This window comes from Mus caroli, unplaced genomic scaffold (genome assembly GCF_978045245.1).
Source record: "Mus caroli unplaced genomic scaffold, Mus_caroli_1 scaffold_9, whole genome shotgun sequence".
Lineage (NCBI taxonomy): Eukaryota > Metazoa > Chordata > Mammalia > Rodentia > Muridae > Mus > Mus caroli.
In genome coordinates this window covers 72,782,137-72,803,880 of record NW_028227264.1, presented here as the reverse complement: position 1 = coordinate 72,803,880, position 21,744 = coordinate 72,782,137, and the positions used below count along the sequence as shown (strand labels likewise).

The window sequence follows — 21,744 nt, the reverse complement described above, 5'->3', positions numbered from 1 at the left end:
ATCTATGGATTTTTTTATTTTAACTCAGACACCCAAGAACCACATTCTATTCAGCAGTGTATGGAATCTTTTCTAAAACAAATCACTTCCTGGGACACAAAATAAATATTTACAAATTCAAAAGATTAAAGTAACTCCCTGTATTCCATTTGATCACAATGTAATAAAACATAAAATTGACAGAAAAAAATTAGTAAATAAAGAAGCAAATCCTTATACATTAAATAACTCTACTTAATGATAAATGGGTCAAAGAAGATATCAAGAAATAAAAATAAAGAAACTTTCTAGAACTAAATGAAAATACAACAAACCCTCTGGGACAGTTACAGCACTTCTACAACAGAAATGTAGAAGCCTACACACACATACACACACACATAATCAGAAAGAAAACAAGGAAATACCTCAATAATGATTCAACTCAAAAGTCGGAAAAAAATTAGAACAAGCCAAATCCTAACCCAATTAATGGCAAGATATAATAAAATATCAGAGCAGAAATCAGTGAAATAGAAATAAAAACAAAAATACCAACAAAGCTGAGATCTGGCTCTTTGAGAAGTTAAACAAAATTGATGGACCTTTTGCACAACTAGTAAAAAGAACAAAATGACCCACACCAATGGAATCAGAAACAAACAGGGAAACATTACAATAGATACTTAAGAAATTCACAATGACTCAAAGTGTTTCAAATACCTGTATTCCAGTGAATGCATTTCTAGATCCAGCCAAACCACCAAATGAAGCCAAAAAGACGTCAATGACTTGAACAAAGCCATAACAGATGAAGAGATTGAAATAGTACTAAAAAGAATTTCAGCTAAAAAAAGTTCAGGATCAGGTGGATTCAAAACAGAGTTCTACCAGATGTTCCTAGAAGATGTACAGCCAGTCCTTCTTGAACTAATGAGGAGGAGGAGGAGGAAGAGGAGGAGGAGGGAAGGGAAGGAAGGGGAGAGAAAGAGAGAGAGAGAGAGAGAGAGAGAGAGAGAGAGAGAGAGAGAGAGAGAGGCATACACTACCAACATTCCTCTACAAATCTAGTATCACTCTAATACCCAAGCCAGGTTAAAAAGAACAACAACAAAACAACAACTACAGAAAACTATAGTCTGATCGCTCTAGTGAATATAAATTAAAAATTAATCAACAAAATAATTACAAATCAGACATACATTATAAAGATTATATACCATGTCCAAATCAGCTTTACCTTTGAAATGCAAAGATGATTTAACGTACACAAGTCATGAAATGCAATAAACAACATACGTGGACTTAAAGACAAAAATAACATGATCATCTCAATAGATGCAGAAAACGCCTTCGATAAAATCCATCATGCCTTCATGAAAAAAGTCCTAGAGAATGGATGGCTAGAGGGAACATACCTCAACTCAATGAAAGCTATAGGTGAGAAACCCACAGCCAACATCATCATAGATGGAGAAAACTTGAAGCAGTCCTGCTGAAGTCAGGAATGAGATAGGGATGTTCGTTATCCCCAATGCCTTTGAACACTGTACTTGAAAAACCAGCTAGAGCAATAAGAGAAGGAAATGCAAGGGATACAAATAGAGAAAGAAGTTGTCAAACAATGCTTATTTGCGGGCAATGTGACATTATATAATAGAGATCCCAAAAACTCTACCAGGAAACTTGTAGAAACAATAAATTCAGCAATGTGTCAGGATACAGAATCAACGTGCATAAACCCATGAACTACTGAATAATAAAAGACCCTAGAGAGCCAGAATAATCCTGAGCATAAAGAACAATGTTGGAGGGATTACAAACCCAGATCTTAAGATGTACTGCAGAGCAATAGTAATAAAAACAATATGATCCTGGCACAAAAACAGACATGCAGACCAAGACCAAACAAGAGCACACATAACTTCAGTGACTTAATATTTGACAGTGACGCCAAAAACATACACTGGAGAAAAGAAAGCATCGTCAACAAATGGTGTTGGGAAAACTGCCTGTCCACATGCAGCAGAATGAAAATAGACCACGATTTATCACCTTGTACAAAAATTAGCTCCAAATGGACCAAAGACCTAAATGCTAAGTCTGAATCACTGAAAATTCTAGAAGGAAACATAGGCAGTACCCTACAGATGTGCCTGCCCCAAAGGACTCCATAAACTTCATGAGGCTTCAGTGCTTCTGCACAGCTAAGGAAACAGTCAACCTGGTGAAGAGCAGGCCACAGTATAGGAGAGGATCTTTCCAGCTATGTATTTGACAGATTAATATTTAGAATATACAAAGAGCACAGGAAAAAACAAACATTCAAAATCTGAGCAAAAGTTGTGAATAGAGGGTTTTCAAAAGAAGAAAAAAATGGCTAAGAAATATCCCAAAAAAGTATTCATCATCCTTAGCAATTAGGGAAATGTCAACCCAAAACAACTTTGAGATCTTTGTATTAATTAGGGTCACTATTGCCACAATGAAACATCATGACCCAAAAAGCAGGTTGGGGAGGAAAGGGTTTATTTGGCTTACACTTCCATATCAGACTCCATCACTGAAGGAAATCAGGACAGTAAATCAAGCGGGCCATGAACCTGACAGGAGCTGAAGCACTGCTTACTGGCTTGCTTCCCCTGGCTTGGTCAGTCTCTTTCTTATAGAACCCAGGACTACCTGCCCGGGGATGGCACCACCCAACCGAGGATGGACTTTTCTCTGCTGATCATTAATTGGAAAATGCCTTACATCTGGATCTTATGGAGGCATTTTCTCAACTGAGGCTCCTTCCTCTCTGATCTCTCTGATGACTCTAGCTGTGTCAAGTTGACACACAAAACCAGTCAGTTCAACTGACCCCTTGTCAACTTGACACACAAACACATCCCTATTCCACAGTCTTTACAAATTCAAACTCATCAAAACTTCAGGCTCATTAAAACACCCAATCTCTTCTAGAATCCAAGGTCTTTCATCTGTGAGCGCCAATAAAATGCTTTCTTGCTTCAAGATGGTAAAAAACAAACAACCCCCAAGCCCCCCCCCCAAAAAACAACAACAACAAAAACAGGGCACGGTCACAGTCAAATCAAAGGAGAATCAGACTTGAATGTCTAATATCTGGGACCTACTCACACTCACACTCTTCTGGACTCCTCCCAATGACTTGGGTCACTTCTTCAGCTCTGCCCTCTGTAGTACACACAGCTTGTCTTCTACACTCTAGCTTACTCTACTCCATTGCTGATGCTGTTCTTGGTAGTCATCCCATGATACTGGCATCTCTAAAATGCTGGGGTCTTTTGCTGCAAGTAGGATGCTTTTTGACCAATAGCTTCCTATAGACACTCTTCTTGGTGCCAAACCTCAGCTTCTTTCCATGGCCCTTTCAGTCCTGGCCCTTCAGCTGCTACTAAGGCTGTACCTTCTTCACCATTGGCCACTCCTGAGCTCTCACAGTGTCAAGTCCCAGCTGTTCTCCACGATTCCTTCATGCCTTCAAAACTAGTACCACCTGTGATTCTCACACACTACCAAGTCTGGATACCAGCATGAGGTACAGCCATGGCTGCCTCTGGAACATAGCCTCTTTGTGCTGTAAGAAAATACTTCCTAAATGATTTCACCTCAGAGATTCTGGTCTCCTTCTCTTGCTCCTCCCCCCCCCACTCCTCCACTTCACCCTCATCCTCTTCTTCCTTCTCATTAATTAATTTATTTATTCACTTTACATCCCGGTCTTAGCCCCCCTCCCTCTTCTCCTCCTAGCTCCACCCTCACAAATTCCTCCTCCCATTACCCTTCCTCTTCTGATAAAATGAGAAGCTCCTCCTTGGGTACTTCAGCTGGTCTCTTATTAATCACTGCTGATTTCTTAGCTCCAGCCAAGCAGCAGCAACTGTCCCAGAATTGTAAAGGTTTCACTTCAGAACTTCTAGTCTCTTGTTAACCACAGCTGATTCTTCATCCCCAGCTAACCAGAACCACAGAATCTTTAATCAAAATAAAAACCAGCTCTGCTAGAGCTTTTATCCTTCCCTCTGAAACTTTACAAGCCTGGCCTCCATCTTCTGCATTGCTCTGAATATTCTTATCTTCCAAGCTCCCAAAGAACTTCCCACTGAGCTCTTAACATTCAATGGCTCATCTAGCTCAAAGTTCTAACACCCTTTTATAATCTTCCCCTAAACAGGGTCAGGTCTGCCACAACAGTATCTCACTATTCTGGTACCAATTTGTCTTAGGGTTACTATTGCTGCACTGAAACACCATGACAAAAAAGCAAGTTGGAGAAGAAAGAGTTTACTTGGCTTATATTTCCAGATCATAATCCATCACTGAAGGAAATCAAGGCAGGAACTCCAGCAGGGCTGGAACCTAGAAGCAGGAGCTGATCACTACCTTGCTTTCCCTGGCTTTCTTAGCCTGCTTTCTTATAGAAGCCAGGACTACTAGCCAGGGATGGAACCGCCTACCATGGGCTGGAAGCTCCTCTATCAATCATAATAGAGAAAAATGCCTTACAGCTGGATCTCATGGATGCAGTTCCTCAACCGGGACTCCTTTCTCTCTGATGACTCCAGCTTGTGTCAAGTTGGCATAAAACCAGTCAGTACAATCTTACCCTAGTCTGAATGGCAAATATAAAAAAAATACTAGACAACAAATTCTGGATAAGGTGCGTGGCTGAGGAAGAATCCTCATTCACTGTTGGGATTACTGTAATCAGTATGGGGAATTCTGTAAATACTAAACACGAAGCTCCCGTATGTCTTCATTTATGCCTCTCCTTGGCATGTGCCCAATGGACTGGGTACCTTATTTAATACCTGCACAAGCATGTTCATTTCTGCTTTACTTATAATGGATAGGGAATGGAAACGATGGAAATGTCCTGCAAGCTATGAATGGATGATGAAAATGTGGTAAAGATACACCATGAAATACTAGTGAGAGGTAAAGGAGAATGAAATCATGAAAGTTGCAGGTCAATGGATAGAAGTAGAAAGGATCTGATTGAGTGAAGTAACCCAAGCTCACGAATACAAAAATCCTATTTCTTTCTTATTGGAGGATCCTAGCTCCCAATCCTTAGATGTAAGTATATATCCTGGAATAACTGCAGAAACCGGGAAAGTGGAACCATTACAACATAGCGGGCTGTCACAGGGTATACATGATCTGATCTGGGAAATTGGAGGGAGAGGTATTTGGGGGAGGGAGGAAGAGGTCAATACAGAAGAAGGTAGAGGGATGCAAAGGGAGAAATGCAGGGTTCATAAGTAAACAATAGCCATTACAACAGAAAGACTTGCAAGCACACTGGCATAGGTGCTGCATGAAGAGGATAAACTTAGGAAGTGGGCTGTTGGGCCAGCTCAGTCAAGGAAGGAACTGGCTTTACATGCCTGGCCACATGACATTGAGTCCCTGAACCCATACAAAGGCAAAAGGTAAGGACCTATTCCATGAAGTTGTGAAGTTGCCCTCTGACCTCCACACACCCAGCATTCTACTTGTAACACTCCCACGATGTTAATGAAAATACTCTTTTAGAACTATGAAGGGTCATTTAAATTATATTAATGTCAAAGAATGAGAATAAAACCCATGAGATGGCTAAAATACCAAAGATGGAAAAAAAATTGGAACAACTAGAGCACTCAGTGCTGCTAAAAAGTTGGACATGAATTGGTGCAAAGTTTTGGAAAACATTGTGTCATCCACATTTAGGTGTGAGCATACCTGCAAACCCTTATTGCACATTTCTACTGATGTCTGCCAATAGAAATTAATAATATGCTCCTTGAAAGATACCATAATATGAAGCTGAAAAGGGTGGCTCAGAGTTCAAGAGCACCTGCTGTTCTTCTAGATGACCAGAGTTTGATCCCCAGCTCCCACATGATGGCTCACAATCATCTGTAACTCTAGTTCAAGGGGACCTGATGCCTCTTCAGGCCTTTTCTTTAATCTCTATAAGCATTCTCTTTAGACTTAAGGCCCCAGTAACCTGAAAGTCAAAATTCAGTAAATCTTACAGTCACGTTGGACACCTTATTAAGACTCAGTGATCATTTATGCCAAGATCTACTACAAACATATTAAAGAAAATATCTAATGTAATATTTTTATGCAAATAACATGTTCCCGGATGCAAAACAGTTTACATGTATAGAAACTTTAAAATGGCACCTGCTGACATTATATCACCTGAGCATGTCACATCTTCGACATGTCCCATAGGTCTACTCTGTACCACTAGGTATCCTATCTTCAGTGCTTATCCTGGATACACTACATGTCAGATTTGACTTTCCTTCAGGGCTGAATAATATTCCCTCATATGTGTAGACTACACAGTCACCTACATGCATAGACAGTCAATGAATTTTTCCCACCTTTTATCTCTTTTGGCTGACATTGTTGTATGCATGTATGCGCATGCCTATTTGCGTTCTAGCTTTAAATTACTCCGATTACAGATTAAGACCAGCTTTTTTATTTGTGGTGATGGGGTGAGCCCTCTATCACTGAACTATCCCAAAGCCCCAAGGGTGAAGATTTTAACTGATGTTAATGGCTTGGATTAAAGACTAAAGAGAAAACATAATCTTGGACTCCCCTCCCACTCTCTGCAATTAAAATGACTGATCACTTGTTGTCAGTGGAAATCAATGTGCTGAAAGGCTTTGTAACAACTGTGTCAGCATTAAACCAGAGCAAGTGCTGATCAGGCCAGTTTAGTCTTCATCATCCCTGACCTAACAGAGTCTGAGTATTGTTTGAACGTGACCTGAACATTTCCCAAGAAGACTTCATTCCTACGAGAGACGCTGTCTTGTGAAACATTGCTCAGGAGGCTGTTATTGCACAAGTGTGCAAAATGAGTGGGATGCCCTTGTCCAAGGGTGTCATTTACAACAGGACAAGGGTGCTTGGCTCAGGCTGGGCCAATTTGCAGAGCAGGCACAGCCTCTCCCAGGACATAGGAACTCGAAGCTAAGCAGGTGGAAACCCAAACATCCTCTAAACTGTTCAATGGTGGCAAATAATTTAAAACTTCCTGGGCTTCCATTTTAAATGATTTCCATTTCTACTCAGTGTAGTATAAACCTGCAGTAAGATTCATTCAGCTGGTTATCTTACCCTTTCCCCCTCTTCCTTGTTGTCTCATTAACTAGAATGTTATAAGGAGAGTAGAAAGCTTGTTTTGTGTTTTTAGTACACAGTGGCAAGATACTACACTTTTAAAGCATGAATGCCTAGCAAGCCGGTTAGCCTATTAGATACTACAACGGAGAACAGATAAACCACTTCTTTATTTCCCACCACATACTGGGCAATTAATTCTTTCAAGCAATGATCTTAGTTTGTTATCTCCCCATGGCATATATTTTAAGCACCAGCCCAATCCCATTCTCCATATTCTAAGGGAATATATCTTTCTTTCTTGATATTTCAAAGTACTGTCTTACACTGTCATTCCTATTTTATATGACATTTTTTTCTCCCTTGTTCTTTAACTGGCAGCATCTTTTGAAAGGTATAACTTTCAGTATTTTGAACTTTATGGCAGACTAAAAAATAACTTTATTCACAGTAGATGAAATCTGGCATTCCTCTAATCTGCGACAGCGAGTGGCTAAAAAAGCCTCTCTCGGAACCCCAGGAGATTTGTCATTTTAAAAACCATCTTTCTCTCTAACGTCCCAGGAGAGTAGTATCCAATTCAGTGCGACTTTTAAATACTATTTTTCCACTCCAAGTATGAATTGAGGACTGCTGTCACTCATATCTACTGGGCGAAAACAGGAAATAGAAGATTCCTGGATTCCAGGCTGTGAGCAGCAACTGTGTCGGGCCAATAAGACTGATTCCATCGGCACTTCGGTCTCTTTGCCTCTGGTCATATTTCACTGATATTTGCACTTGCTTACTGCCCTGCAAGTGAGTATAGATCTTCTTCTTTCTATAAGCTTCACTCTGATCTATCTACCTTCTTTAACCAGTGTTATTTTCTGTGATCTTCTGGGAGGAAAATGCTCATTGAGTAATTAAATGGTCCCTTCCTTTGAATCCACAGGGTTTTCCTAACTGAATTACATCAGCAGGTCTGTCCACTGTGCATTGCTAAACTATGTTCAGTCATTCCGTTACCAGCTTTCCGATCAAGGCCAGGGCACACCTCATTGTCAAATACTGATTTCTATGAAATGTTTTGATTCACAATGAAGGTTTCTCACCCGGACTTCACATTTAGTTTCTTTAGATCTCCTAGGCTCAGAGTCTCTTAAACTCTTATATTTGATTGTTTCCTTCTTCCCATACCTTTCTGCTAGAAAAGACAGTTTTCTGTGGTTCTTTCTGTTTGGTTTCTGAGCAGGGGCCTCTAGGCTCTCCTAGCATTCCTTAGTCCCTACCTGGCACACCCTGCACCCAACCTTAAATTTTCCAGCCCCTCCCCCAGAGGATCCTCCCTATATAATCCAGACATTTTAATCTCCTTCTTCTTCCTCCTCCTCTTCTTTTTCCTCTCTTCTCCTTTGCACTTGCACCCCCCTCCCCTTGCCACCTTCCCATGGTGACTCCTCTGGCTACAATCCTTGGGGCCAGTGAACTTAGCCAAGAGTAGCTTCCCAATAAACCTGCCTTTACTATAATCTAATCTGGCTTGAATTGGCTCATTTCACCAAAGGTGAAACCACAAATCACTTTTGAGTAGTGGCCCCTGTGCTATATACACCATAGACCCAAGGGATAGAAGACCTTCCCCGTCTCTGTTTCTGCTTATAGTATACAACCCCATGTCCTTTACAAATACCATTGGGTTGTATCAATGCTGTGGTGTTGAGATGGTTTGTTTTGTAAGTGTATTCATGGCAAGCTTGGTTCCCATAATAATATTGAAAGGTCTTTAAGAAAAGGGGTTCGAGAGAGGTGGTTAGATCATTGGGTACTACTCTTGAAAGGGATTAATGCTTTCTTGTGGGAATGGACCAGGTCTCCAGGGGTAGACTTATTTCTCAAATCAGTAAGTTTTTATAAAGTGAGTTTCAATTTCCCAGTGTGTTCTCCTGCCCCTGTTATTTCATATAATCCCATGTTGTAAGGACAGAGCGCCGAATCATAGGCTGAACAGTCAGGCTGCCCATCAGTTGGAGGATTTTAGCCTACAATGCTAGAGCAAACTAAGCCAATTTTTGTTACAAAACCCTGGTGGTCTTACATTTTATAATAGTATCAGGAAATAGTCTAAGATAGTCAAAACTGAATTTCCTTGCTATAGACATCTGCGGAACTATTTAATGAAGTAATCTAACATTTGAGTATTTTGATTCTGGCTTTCTTCTTTCCCCTACACAGGATATGACTTTTAAACTAAACTGCATTGTAAAAATCCACATGGGCATTCCAAACCTAGTGTCATCTGAAAATTTAACCTCTTTAACCCCTTTCTATATTCTGTATTTTTATCATAGCTTTTTGGTTGTTTGAGACCAGGACTCCTCTACCTGTCTGGTCTCAGACTCACTAGCCTTGGGTCCCTTGTCCTACTCCTCCTAGCTACAACCTCACAATTCAGCATAGAAATCAGGGCCTGATGCTGTGAAAGAGTGATCAGACAGCACATGCTTTCTTGGCTTGGGTGAAATTCCTTTTTGTTACTAAAGGTGTTTGGTAAGTGTTAAAGAAGATAGAAGCATAGACAGCCCTAATCACAGAGAACCTGCTAATGGGGGGTGGGGGTGGGGGTGGGGTGGGGGTGGGGGTGGGGGTAGGGGTGTGGAGAAAAAGCTTCTCATGAGCAAGCACAGGAATGCCACAACTGAGCTTGCCAGCGATCAAAACAGGTTTGTGTATTTCAGTGTATGACTGTTAAGAGTGCTTAACAGCATAGTAAAGTACAGTAACTATAGTTACAGTACTACAGCTGATAATCTACAGTGAACCAGTATCTGAACTCTTAGCCTAAATAAGAAGAAAATATCTAAAATTTTATTGTGTCATAACAAAACAACTGAAAGCATTTAAGAGCATTTTAAAGACATCTAGATATGCACAGGGGATATTAAGGAGAAACTGGAAGCATCAATCTGGAATTTGAGCATTCTGCAAATTAGATAAGTAGCTTGCTAAATTTTTTAAAATGAAGGAATTTTAAAATGACTGATATTAAAGTCCTAAAATTAACAGTGTTGGGGAGTATTTTTGTTTTGCTAGTTTAAGCATCATTTGAAACTTGGAAAGTTTTGCAAGAAGTCAAATATTTCCATTAGAAATCAATGGATTTCCATATCTGCTGCTAGAAATTTCCTTCTAGACTCTGTGGAGTTATTCTGCAGTGATCCTAATAGAGGTGTGGAAAGGTATGGAGAGGACTGTCCTCATAATGGCTTAGCAGATAAAGGTGTTTGCAGCACCAGTCTGGCAACCAGAAATCAAGTTCCCAAAGGAGAGAACCAACTACAGAAATGTGACCTTTGATGAGTAAGTAAGTGTTGATGTAACCCCAGCCACCACACCGAGTAACCACAATAATAAATAAACAAACAAACAAGCAAACAAATAAGACAATAAAAATTAATTATGTACTGGGGAAAAACATTTTATGCAGAGCATGGTAAGTATTTTGACCCAAGTTTTTGTAAAAATATATGAAGTTGCTTTAGTGTTCATCTCATTTAAAAAAAAATCTGTGTTGAGTTTGGGTAATTAAATCCATATATTTCTATCCTGTTAGGATGTGAAATGTTCCTGCAGGCTTCTGTGTTTGAATACTTGGTTCCCAGAGGGAGGCTCTTTTCTGAGAGGTTACTGAGCCTTTAGGTGATAAAGCTTTGAGGTTATAAAGCTTGGTCCCACTACCTGTTCTGAAGTAACAATTTTGATATCATTAAGAAAATCCTCACAGATCCATTATAAGAATATGTTTCCCTTGTTCCCCACCCCCCCCTTTTTTTTTTTTTTTTCCCGAGACAGGGTTTCTCTGTATAGCCCTGGCTGTCCTGGAACTCACTTTGTAGACCAGGCTGGCCTTGAACTCAGAAATCCGCCTGCCTCTGCCTCCCGAGTGCTGGGATTAAAGGCGTGCGCCACCACGCCTGACAATATGTTTCCCTTTTAACTCCAGCTGTGGGATATGGGGCTGCTTCAGACTATCCTCAGCAGCTATGATTTGCCTCGTGCTCTAGCAGGGGTGTGACTCTGCCAGCTGCAGATAGTTTCTGTGATTGTGTGACATTTAGAATTCTAGGGACTTTTCAGAGGGTATGTAAATGCTAGAGCCCTGGGAGGCAGGGTGGGTTGTTGATTGTTGGTTGTTGTTAGTTGTGGTTTGTTAAACAGTCATGCACAACAACAACAACAACAACAACAACAACAACAAGAAATTAGATATCCTGAAGACAAAGATCAAACTTGCCCAAAGTTACTTGATGCCCCTAATTAGCAGGAAGTAGATAATGATATAATGATAATATTGCCCTTTCTCTTTTTAAAAATATCTATCTATCTATCTATCTATCTATCTACCTATCTATCTATTTATCTATCTATCTAATGTTTGTGAATACACTCTTGCTGTCTTCCCAGAAGAGAACATATGATCCCATTACGGATGACTATGAGCCACCATGTGTTTGCTGGGAATTGAACTCCGGAATTGACCTCTGGAAGAGCAGTCAATGATCTTAGCCAGTGAGCCATCTCTCCAGCCCATATTACCCCTTTTCTAACCCAACTTTCCTCTCTATCCTTTCTTCTCTCTTTTCTAGTGTTAATGGGGTTCAAAGGGCAGAAAAGGAGTAGAGAAGAGGGGAAGAAGAAGGACCCATAAAGTAGCTGAAGACATTCTGGACTTCTGATGTAGTGTGCTGATAGACCTCATGATCCTGTAGCTAAAACGTCTTCATCCTGATGTAGTTATCTGCTCTGGAACTATGATCCAAAATAACCCCTTCTCCTTGTGTTGTCTTCATTAAGGTATTTTACCCAGCGACAGAAGTCAAACATGTGCAATCTATTGTTTGTGCTTTTAGCATGAGTGTAAGTGCCATCAATACAAATGATCAGGCTATGGTGTATCTGCAAGAGTCAGAGCTCTTTGCTCTCCAAGTAGTTTCGCATCAAAGATTATCTCCTCATACCTTCACTCTGAGCACAGATGCGAACATCCTTGCATCTTCAGACACACCTCCAATGTAGAATTTCTTCTGGAACACTGGGGGGTGATCGTTTTCATCCTGAATCTCAATGTACACCTTAGCTGTATTGCCTGGAAGACAAGACATATCTTTGTTGGTGACTTTTTTTTATTGGCATACAAATCACTAGAGTAATATTTACCATTCTTTTCAGTAAAGGGATGCACACAACGTTTTAGTAGGTCGTTCCTAAGTGATACCTAATTCTAGGTCAAGAGGATACAAGTACAAATGTTACCCTTTCACTTTATATTTGCAGCACTAGGCATTCAATCTAGGGCCCAGTAAGTGCTGAGCAAGTGTTCTTTCAGCGTACCTGATCTCCAACTGCCACCTTTTGAGTTGTAATGCCATAGTAATTTACTTTCCATTTTAACTACTTTAACTTAGTTTCCCTTTTGTGGTCATAAATAAACCACCCAAATATTCCTGAATGGCCTTACTAGACACAAGCTCAATGCAAACTAGTTGGCACTCAATTATAGGTCATGTTGCTCTATATGGCTTTGATCTATATGGCTCCTATATTTGACTAATTAAGATCTGGAGAATTAACTTTTTAACTTGTGTACTTACTAACACACACTAATACACAATTGTGTCTCCTAGGGATGTCAGATAAGCTACTCCTATAGATCTCTCATCAACATGGCTTCCTAAGGAAGACAAGGAGGATACCAATAGACATGTTAACCTATGCTAATCTGGGAGGGGGAAATCTCATAGTGCTTTAAAACCTAGACAAAGCACTACAGGCAGCTAAGGATGCTATGAGATAGCAAAGTAGTCTTTCTCAGGGAGGACCAACACCACCCCTGTCCTTACTGGTTATCCAATACTAAGTGGTCATCCCTGAAATTATGTATACACAAATACCATTATGCTGACTGAGCAGATTTATTTCTATATCTAAGAAATATCTATATCTATATGTAGATATAGTGTATTTACAATATATAAACAATGGTTTAATTGAATATTTATATTTATATCTATATATAGTGTTACTGGACACTGGAATACATATATAATATTTAATATATAATTTATATTATATATAAATGATTTTTAAAAGACCACAAATTAGAGAGAGAGAAATATGAGTAAGGAATCATATGAGATCATTTGGAGTAAGGAAAGAGAAGAAGGAAATTTTGTAATTATATTATGCTATAATTAAAAAATAAAAAAAATTATAAAAGTTCTTTATTTGGGGCTCTTTATAATTACTGGACAGGATGTGACAGGCTCTGCTCCAGGGGGTGCAGAGCCATCTAGAGATGGAACAGTGAGCTAGTTATTATCATGCTCAATTTTAGAGGATTAAGATAAATAGAGGTTACTTAGTGGGGCCGCCTCCCCAAGGTAGGTGGTATGCCCGAAATTTGATGATCTCTGACCAAAGAAGATGAGGCCTTATATGTACCAGCTACCACCACTGTCTCCATGGAAACAAAGCAAGTTTACCCATCCCAGGAAAGGGCAATAAAAGGACAACCATTGGATGTAGGCACTATTTTAAGGTTTATAAAGCACCCAGGGTTCTTCGTGCTTTCATCTTTGGTTTTGCCCATTTCCCTTGCAGTTTGCACCATTTCTGACTTGCTCAATGATTTTTATCTCCATTTCTATCATTCCAACCCCCAAAACATGTTTTTATTTCCCACAGAGACCTTATTACTTTCTGAAATTGGGCTTATCTGGCATCAGGACAATGTGTGTGAAGTTCTTCTCTGTACTGTATACTTGATCTGATAACTTCTTATTGGATAAGTAAATGAATTAATAAATATTAGAACAGAGTAATAAATCCTGATGTTTCTTTTTTTAAATTATGGTTTTAGCATAGTAACCCTCTCTAGGCTTATCCCACCTCTGCTGTGGCCTCTGAGCTACATGCTATGGACATATTTACAGATGGCAGCATCAGGTAGCAATGTCAGAAGGTCAGACATCTCTGGGCTTATATAACTTGGGAGAGACAGATTGGAGGTGCAAATCTGAGCCTCTTCTCTCCCCAATTTAGTCTCATTTCCTAATTTACCCAATGATATTCTGATTTGTTTTCAATTTATTATAAGAGATGACACTGTTAGAATTCAAGACCAATTAATCACTTTTTAAAAAATATTTTTTTAATGCTTTGAAAAAGTCATAACATATAAAATGCATTTTGGTCAGATTATCCTACAGCTACTGACAAAGACACAAAATAATTTAAAACTGCAGGTAGCTGATGGATTCCATTTGTGTGTACGTGTGTCGTATGTGTGTATGTGGTGTGTATGTGTGTGTGTTGTGGTGTGTGTGTGTTGTATATGTGTGTATGTGGTGTATATGTAATGTGGTGCATGTGTGTGTGTTGTATGTATGTGTGTGGTATGTTTGTGTGTGTTGTATGTGTGTGTATGTGGTGTGTTTGTGTGTGTGGTGTGGTATATGTGTATGTGTGGTGTATATGTAGTGTGGTGCATGTGTGTATGTTGTATGTATGTGTGTGGTATGTTTGTGTGTGTGTTGTATGTGTGTGTATGTGTGTGTATGTGTGTTGTGTTGTATGTGTATATGTGTGTGGTGTTGTATGTGTGTGGTGTATGTGTGGTATGGTATATGTATCTGTGTGTGCATGTGTGTGTGTATATATGTCTGTCTGTCAAGGTAAGCCCAGCTGCTCAGCTTTCACCCAGGTGCTGGATGAAGGTATGAATCATCTAACAGGAGGAACAACAATTTGAACTAATCAGTATCCCCAGAGATCCCAGGGACTAAACCACAACTAAAGAGTATACATAGTGGGACTCATGGCTCCAGTTGCATATGTAGCAGAGGGTGGCCTAGTTGGTCATCAGTGAGAGGAGAGACCCTTGGCCCTGTGAAGGCTCTATGCCCCAGTGTAAGGGGTTGCCAGAGCCAGGAAGCAGGAGTGGGTGGGTAGGTGAGCAGGGGCGTGGGGTGGGGGAAGGGATTTTCAGAGGGGAAACCAGGAAAGGGGATAACATTTGAAATGTAAATACCGGAAATATCTAATTTAAAAAAAAAAAAAAAGAGCATGACAGTTGGTGCTGATTCTCTTTCTATTCACTTAGCCTTCAACACACTCCAGGAATTATAGTTCAGGAATGAAACTATAAATTATGTATGGTATGGAATTTCCCAAAGGTTTACAAATACTTTATGATAATTTATGTGTATATTGGTCTGTTTGCACGTGTGTGTACATGCACAAGCTTGTGCATTCCTGGGTATACCAGGAGAGATGTGCTCTTTAATCACCAAGCTATCTCCCAAGATATTTTTTATTTTAACTCTGGTAGTGTTCCTGTTAATTCTTAAAATAGGCCTGTGGTTGGTACATGTATCTAACTTTTATACCTTGATTGACAAAATGAATTAAACACAGCTTTATGGATTTATAACACTAACAATCCAATTCACAGTAACAGAAAACCTGATGGGTTTTAACTTAGGAGCAGAATTTAAATTGTGATATTGTAGGATTGTATTGGCTCACTTTAGAGTAACTGTTCATCTTTGCCTTGGTTAGAGTTTGTATTGCTTTGATAAAACACTATGACCAAAAGTCACTTGGGGAGGAAAGGGTTAATTTGGCATGTATTTGGAGAGTTAAAATTAACAGAACACATTCATTGGTTTGTTCTGATTCCATTCACTTTGTTAAATTCCGATGATTTGGGCCCTTCTTTTAGTATCTCAGCTGAATGTGTGCCTTCTATAAACCTAACAAAGAGGAACATCTTGACTAATTCATGAGTCCCTTGAAAGCTGTCTGTGAGGATTTCCAGGGGCGGGTGTGGGGGTGTTGGAGTTAAAGACTGTCAGGCCTCATCTGAGGTGACAATGGCTCCTGATTTCCAGGTTCTTTGCAGAATCAGAGCTGCCTGTTCATTTTCTGTTACCAAATCATTGGTGGGGTTCCCTGATTTGGTGGCATCTACATAGAGGAAATACTTCAATTCAGAAATATTTAACCATGCAATCATCTAGTCCTGAGGCTTTCTAGGCTTGCTCACAGACCTCTCTGAGCACAGCTCACCACACCAGTGTCATGGAACTTTTGGGTGAATTTTGAATTACTGCTATTTAGTTTTATATAAATTAGTAAATGTATAAGATTGTAACATGATAGCCATGTGTACTTAAAACAATTAGACATTGCTCAGATTTAAATATGTTTAAGTGCACATTTATTTTAAAAATGAGATCATTTAGTTATTTCACAAAAGACAATTTCCCTTTATGAATTGTAATTTAATATAACTTGACAATTAATTTTGAAATTGATGTTTACAATGTTATGTAAAACTACTTATGGTAGTCAAATATATACTAGTCTACCTCTTCATTCTCCTTCTAATTTTAGATAGATTATACGTAACCTTCCTTTGAAATTTATAGAACAGTAAACATTTCCTCTATAAACAAACTTTTGAACTATTTTTTTTTGCATTTAATTATTAGGGTACTTTGATTCTCTCCACAATAAGGTTCTTACAGATGGTAATTCTACCTTGACTACCTATTAGTGTGATTATAATACTTGAACTTATTGGTAATTTTTCCAGTGTTATCACCCTTAACCCCATTTTATTTGTGAAAACATTATTCACATTGATTTGCCTTGCTGGGGAAAGTAATTAACAAAACTATTTGTGGCAGTTTGAAGGAGAATGTCCTAAAGGCTCACATGCTTGAATACCTGGTGCCCAGTGGGTGATGCTATTTGGAGATATTTAGGGTTTGCTGGAGGACATATGTCACTGGGAGTGGGCTTTGGGATTTCAAAGGCACAGACCTTTCCCAGTTTACTCTATTTCCTTGCAGTTCAGACTGTGAGCCCTCAGCTTCTCTGCTAGTTGCCACGTCTATCAGCTCATCAGCTGCCATGCTTCCTGACCATGACGTTGATGGACTCCTATGGCTCTGAACTTTGCCAAGACCCAGCCTTGGCTTGGAGAGGGGTTCTGAGGAAGGGGTGCCTGGGAACTTCCAACCTAATGACTCGAAGTCAAATCATAGGACCAAGCTGACAACCTACCTTCTGCTTGAGACAGCTTTCTAGATTGCTTTTTCCCTTGTTCTCCTTTCTCCAGAGATCTCCAGATAGCTCACTCCCTAAGTTCTACTTGAGGCAGTTCTCCTTGCTAGCCTAAAGATTTCTTTGGACAACTCATCTCTTGCAGATCATAAGCCCACTTTTTTGTTCTATCTATCTATCTATCTATCTATCTATCTATCTATCTATCTATCTATCTATCTATCTATCTCTATCTATCTGTTGTGGTAATTTCTTACCCCAATAAGCCCATATAAAAACACACAACCATTTATTGTATTAGTAAGCTCTATGCCTAAATTCGGCATATCTATCACTATACTAACATATTCCCCAGTTATGAGATCCCTTGCTACTTTCAGCTTCTCTAGGCCATGTGGTTCTGTGCCACCTTTCTTCTTCCTCCATCTTTCTGAGACCTCCCACTCACAAGTTGGCTCACAGCACAGCTGATTTGTTCTTTTAGATTTGTGAAGCCCTTCATATAACTCATATTTCATCCTTCCCCCCCTCTTTTTGAGAAATTGTATCTTTTTGAACCCATGTTTTTAGAGTTCTTTCCCATAGCCTTAAGAGCTGTCCTGCAGGTCCCAGCATTTACCACTTCACTGAGACATTAGACACACCTTTGCATCCCAGCCTTACGCTATCTCTGACTATCATGGAGTCATTTGTATTAACGGGGGGGGGCATTCCTTGAAGGGGGAACGTAAAGTATGTACATTTTACATACAAACAAGCCTTATACCCACAGAAGACATTGACACTCATGGGGGCCCATGCCTGCTAGCCCTGTCCCAGACACAGGAACCATGTCATTCTGTCCCTACCAATGCCATGCTGGACCTGGCAGAAACTGTAGTTTCAAATAAACCCTTCCTTCTATAAGTTGCGCTGGTCATGGTATTTTATTGCAACAATAGAAAAGTGGCTAAAACAGAAGTTGGTACCAGACAGTGGGATATTGCTGTGATGGGGCCTTAATATGTTGTTTTTTGCAGGACTATTTGGGTCTTTGAACTTTGGACTAGAAGAGCAGATGAATACCCGTAGTGGAGCTAAATGGGACATCCTTGCAGGGATTTGGAAATTCTAAGAGCAATGTGGACTGTGGAGGCCCAACTCCAGAGGTCTCAGTGGGGGACAATTTTAATAACTGACCTAGAAATTCTTGCGATATTTTGGCAAAGAATGTGGATGCTTTCTGTCCCATCCTAAGAACTAGCCTAAGGCTATATTACAAAGTAGTAGACTAATTTCTTTGGTGGAAGAGATTTTAACATGGCCCAATATTAACTTTGTGGTTATTAATAATCACTCTTGGGTTCTGAAAGAATAGTTAATCCTGTGGGGTTTATGACAGTTCAGTAGATCAGGGTGAATTCTGAACAAACAGTTTGATAGTCAAAGTCAATAAGTTACAGTCTTGGCTGCAGGCATTGCTCAATTCCAATGATGACATTGCCACCAATGCTTGGGAGGTACTGCATGTCTAGAGCCCGAGGAACTGCCTTGAAGACATGCCCTTAGGAAAAACATCATTGATCATGCCAGAGATAAAAATTTAGGAGGTGTCATGGAAGAGAGAAGTTGGTGCTTTATCGGGAGAAGAAACAGGACAGACTTTAGATTTAAGTGTGGGCTATTAAGAGAAGAGAGAGGGATTTTAAGTGTCTTTCCAGTGTGTGTGTGTGTGTGTGTGTGTGTGTGAGAGAGAGAGCATGTGCATGTATGTGCATATATGTGCATGTAAGTGTGCACATGCATGTATGTGTGCATGTGTTCATACATGTATATGTGTATGTTTCTAAGCTTTTTGAAATTGCATTGCTCTAAGATTTAATTTATAACCAATTTCAATGATTGTTAAAAGTTAAAATATACACAAAAACATAAGGCTTGTTTCTCATAAAGAATTTCACATTTGCATATAAGATGGTGTGTCCAAGAAAAGTGTCCAAATATGGCTAAACTCAAACATCACGGGTATTCTTACCTAAGTAAATAGCATTTGTTTGTTGATTTTGGGTCTTAGGAAAGTGAACATTTTCTTCTAGCCACTCTTCATAGACCTTGTCAGCTATACTCAATTCTGGCTTCTCAGACAGTGGGACACACAACCTAACTCAGAGTGAGAAACCATTTTTTCTGTCCAAACATTTTCCTTCCATCTCTTCTCAAAAATATTCCGCAAATTTTGTTGATATCTGTTCTTATGATCCTTTTCCTTTTTTGTTTCTATTCTGTAGACAAAGCTAAAGTACTAGAGACACAGCACCTTATTTTCCCAGTTTGGGTTATTTAGTAAACCCTGTGTATCTAAGGGGGCAGCTTGCCATACACATAGAAAGACGGTTGATTGGCAATTCACAAGGAACATGCAGCATATCTAACAGAAGAATATAAAATGAATGTTGGCCAATAGTAAAAGATCAAAGTGTTCACCTGCGTGTGGAATCATTGGGATGCCTTCATTTGGATGCTTTTCCTTGTGGACGCTCAGCATGCACAGGGCCTTGAATTCCATACTTCACACATACTGGCTGTAAGGACTGCATTGCTTTTATCCCAGCCAACCCGGGGTTTGATTATTTTAAGGCGGAAGCTTGAAAGTAACTCTGATTTAAGTCAAGTTTGCTTTAAATTTCCTTGAACGTCTGCAAAAATCCCTTTCTTCCCATGTTGTATCTTTTATTTAAGACAGATCTCAAGCACGCAGTGAATAAGGATAAAATAAACTAAGAAAGGTGTTGAAAAAAAATGGATCAGAAAAATCACAGAGAGGCCTGACATGCTCCACCCTCCCTGTGGTTGGATCAGACAGGACAGTATGAGAATCACAATGAGTTATAGAGTTGGAAAGTGACCAGGGCTGCCCCTACAGAGTATTTGGAAATACACTGCTAGGTAGAGTAAGATGAGAAATTCCTTAATTCTCACCTCTTTCTGAGAGTTTTTTAGTCTGTTGTGGCTTCTCTGGTATTTATTTTCAGTAGCCAGGCAGCAAGAAAGATGGAGTATTTCAGAGTTTATTTTAATAGCTTTCTAATTTAGCATTGATGTTGATTTAATTAACCTTTGCCTGATTTTAATTGCTTGTATCTAAAACACACATCTTATGTATGTGTTTGCCTGAAAGGTTAATAAGCTGACTTAAGGGAAGAAATGTACATAACTGCTTGCCCCAGATGCAGGCATTCAGATTGCTAGAATGCCTAGTAATATATTTTAGCTAGGACTTCTGAAAAAAAAAAAAAAGGCAACACTGATGGGTTTATTACTATGATACTGAGAACATAATTAAATGAGAAATAGTCCAGATAATTAATTAAAGTCTGAATTTGTGTTCCTATTGTGTTCCTCTCTGGAAAATTATAAATATTGTATTACATTAAGTGAGAGTTAATTATGAAGAGTTATCTTTATAATCTATCATCAGTTTATCTACCTACCATCTCATCTCTCTATTATTCTACCTAATTTATAAATCTATTGTCTATTATCCGAGTACCACTTATCTCTATGTTTATCTCAATCTATTTACACATCAACTATCACCTACCCACTCATTATCTAGCTAGCCAGCATATGTAATTTTATATAGTTTTTATAGTAAATTACCATGAAATTGGTGTCAATATATTAATTTGTAACTGTAAGCAACTAAACATATTTAATTTTTCAGTCTGTCAAAAGTCTCAAGTTATGCTGACTGAGATATAGGCAGCTCTGAGGACCATTTTGGAGCCCTTGGGAATGGTTGTGTCTTTTATTAAACTTCTCCTTAATATCTCCTACATAAATCACAATTCTTCTTAACCTGCCAGTATGTCATTATTCCAGTTTCCAGAAGTGGGTGCTCTTTGCTTCCTAATGTTTTTCTTTAAATCCAGACTGGCTAGAGACGTCTTGGGGTTTAGCCAACACAGATCATCTTGCTTCTTTCTCTCACTCACAAAGACTTTTATATTTGTGTGATCTCTACTCAAATGTCTCAGAGCTCCTTGTTTTTCACTCACTACATCAGAGGAGTCCCTCAAGGCCAAATCTTCCCGAAGTCCAGAGGTTAGATTAGAGATCTCTTGGGGAGGGAGGCCACCAATCTGCTTACTATTGCTTTAATTTTTGTACATAAATTCCAGGTGATGTGTTTACAAAACGGAAAGATTTTAGCCTATTTTCAAATAACAAAGTTAGTGAATGTAAAGCTATTTTTATAATACAAATGTTTGCATTTTGTACCTTTCATTCTTGCATGAACATGACCAGGGATAGGACTATTGTTAATAGTTGTACCAACTTTGGGAACATTGTGGGTTAAATGCTTTTTGAGTGCTATTTCCATTTAATTTTGTAATAAAATCTTAAGGATCATTAATTGTCTTTATTTTTATCAATGAACATAATGGGGCTTAAAGAAATTGAAAAACATGCTTAAAATTATACAACTAGAAGAACCAGCAAAGTATTCTGACCCAA

General features: G+C 39.1%; 1 protein-coding gene across 3 annotated transcripts in view; it reads right to left on the bottom strand.

Moving 5' to 3' along the window:
• Positions 1 to 21,744, bottom strand: part of Pcdh15 (protocadherin related 15) — a 933,441-nt gene that overhangs the window by 83,176 nt on the left and 828,521 nt on the right. For all 3 annotated transcript variants that reach the window (XM_085842876.1, XM_085842877.1, XM_085842878.1), the window contains one exon: positions 12,135 to 12,262. In XM_085842876.1, the coding sequence (XP_085699002.1) occupies positions 12,135 to 12,262 (128 nt within the window). The remainder of the gene's footprint in view (positions 1 to 12,134; positions 12,263 to 21,744) is intronic.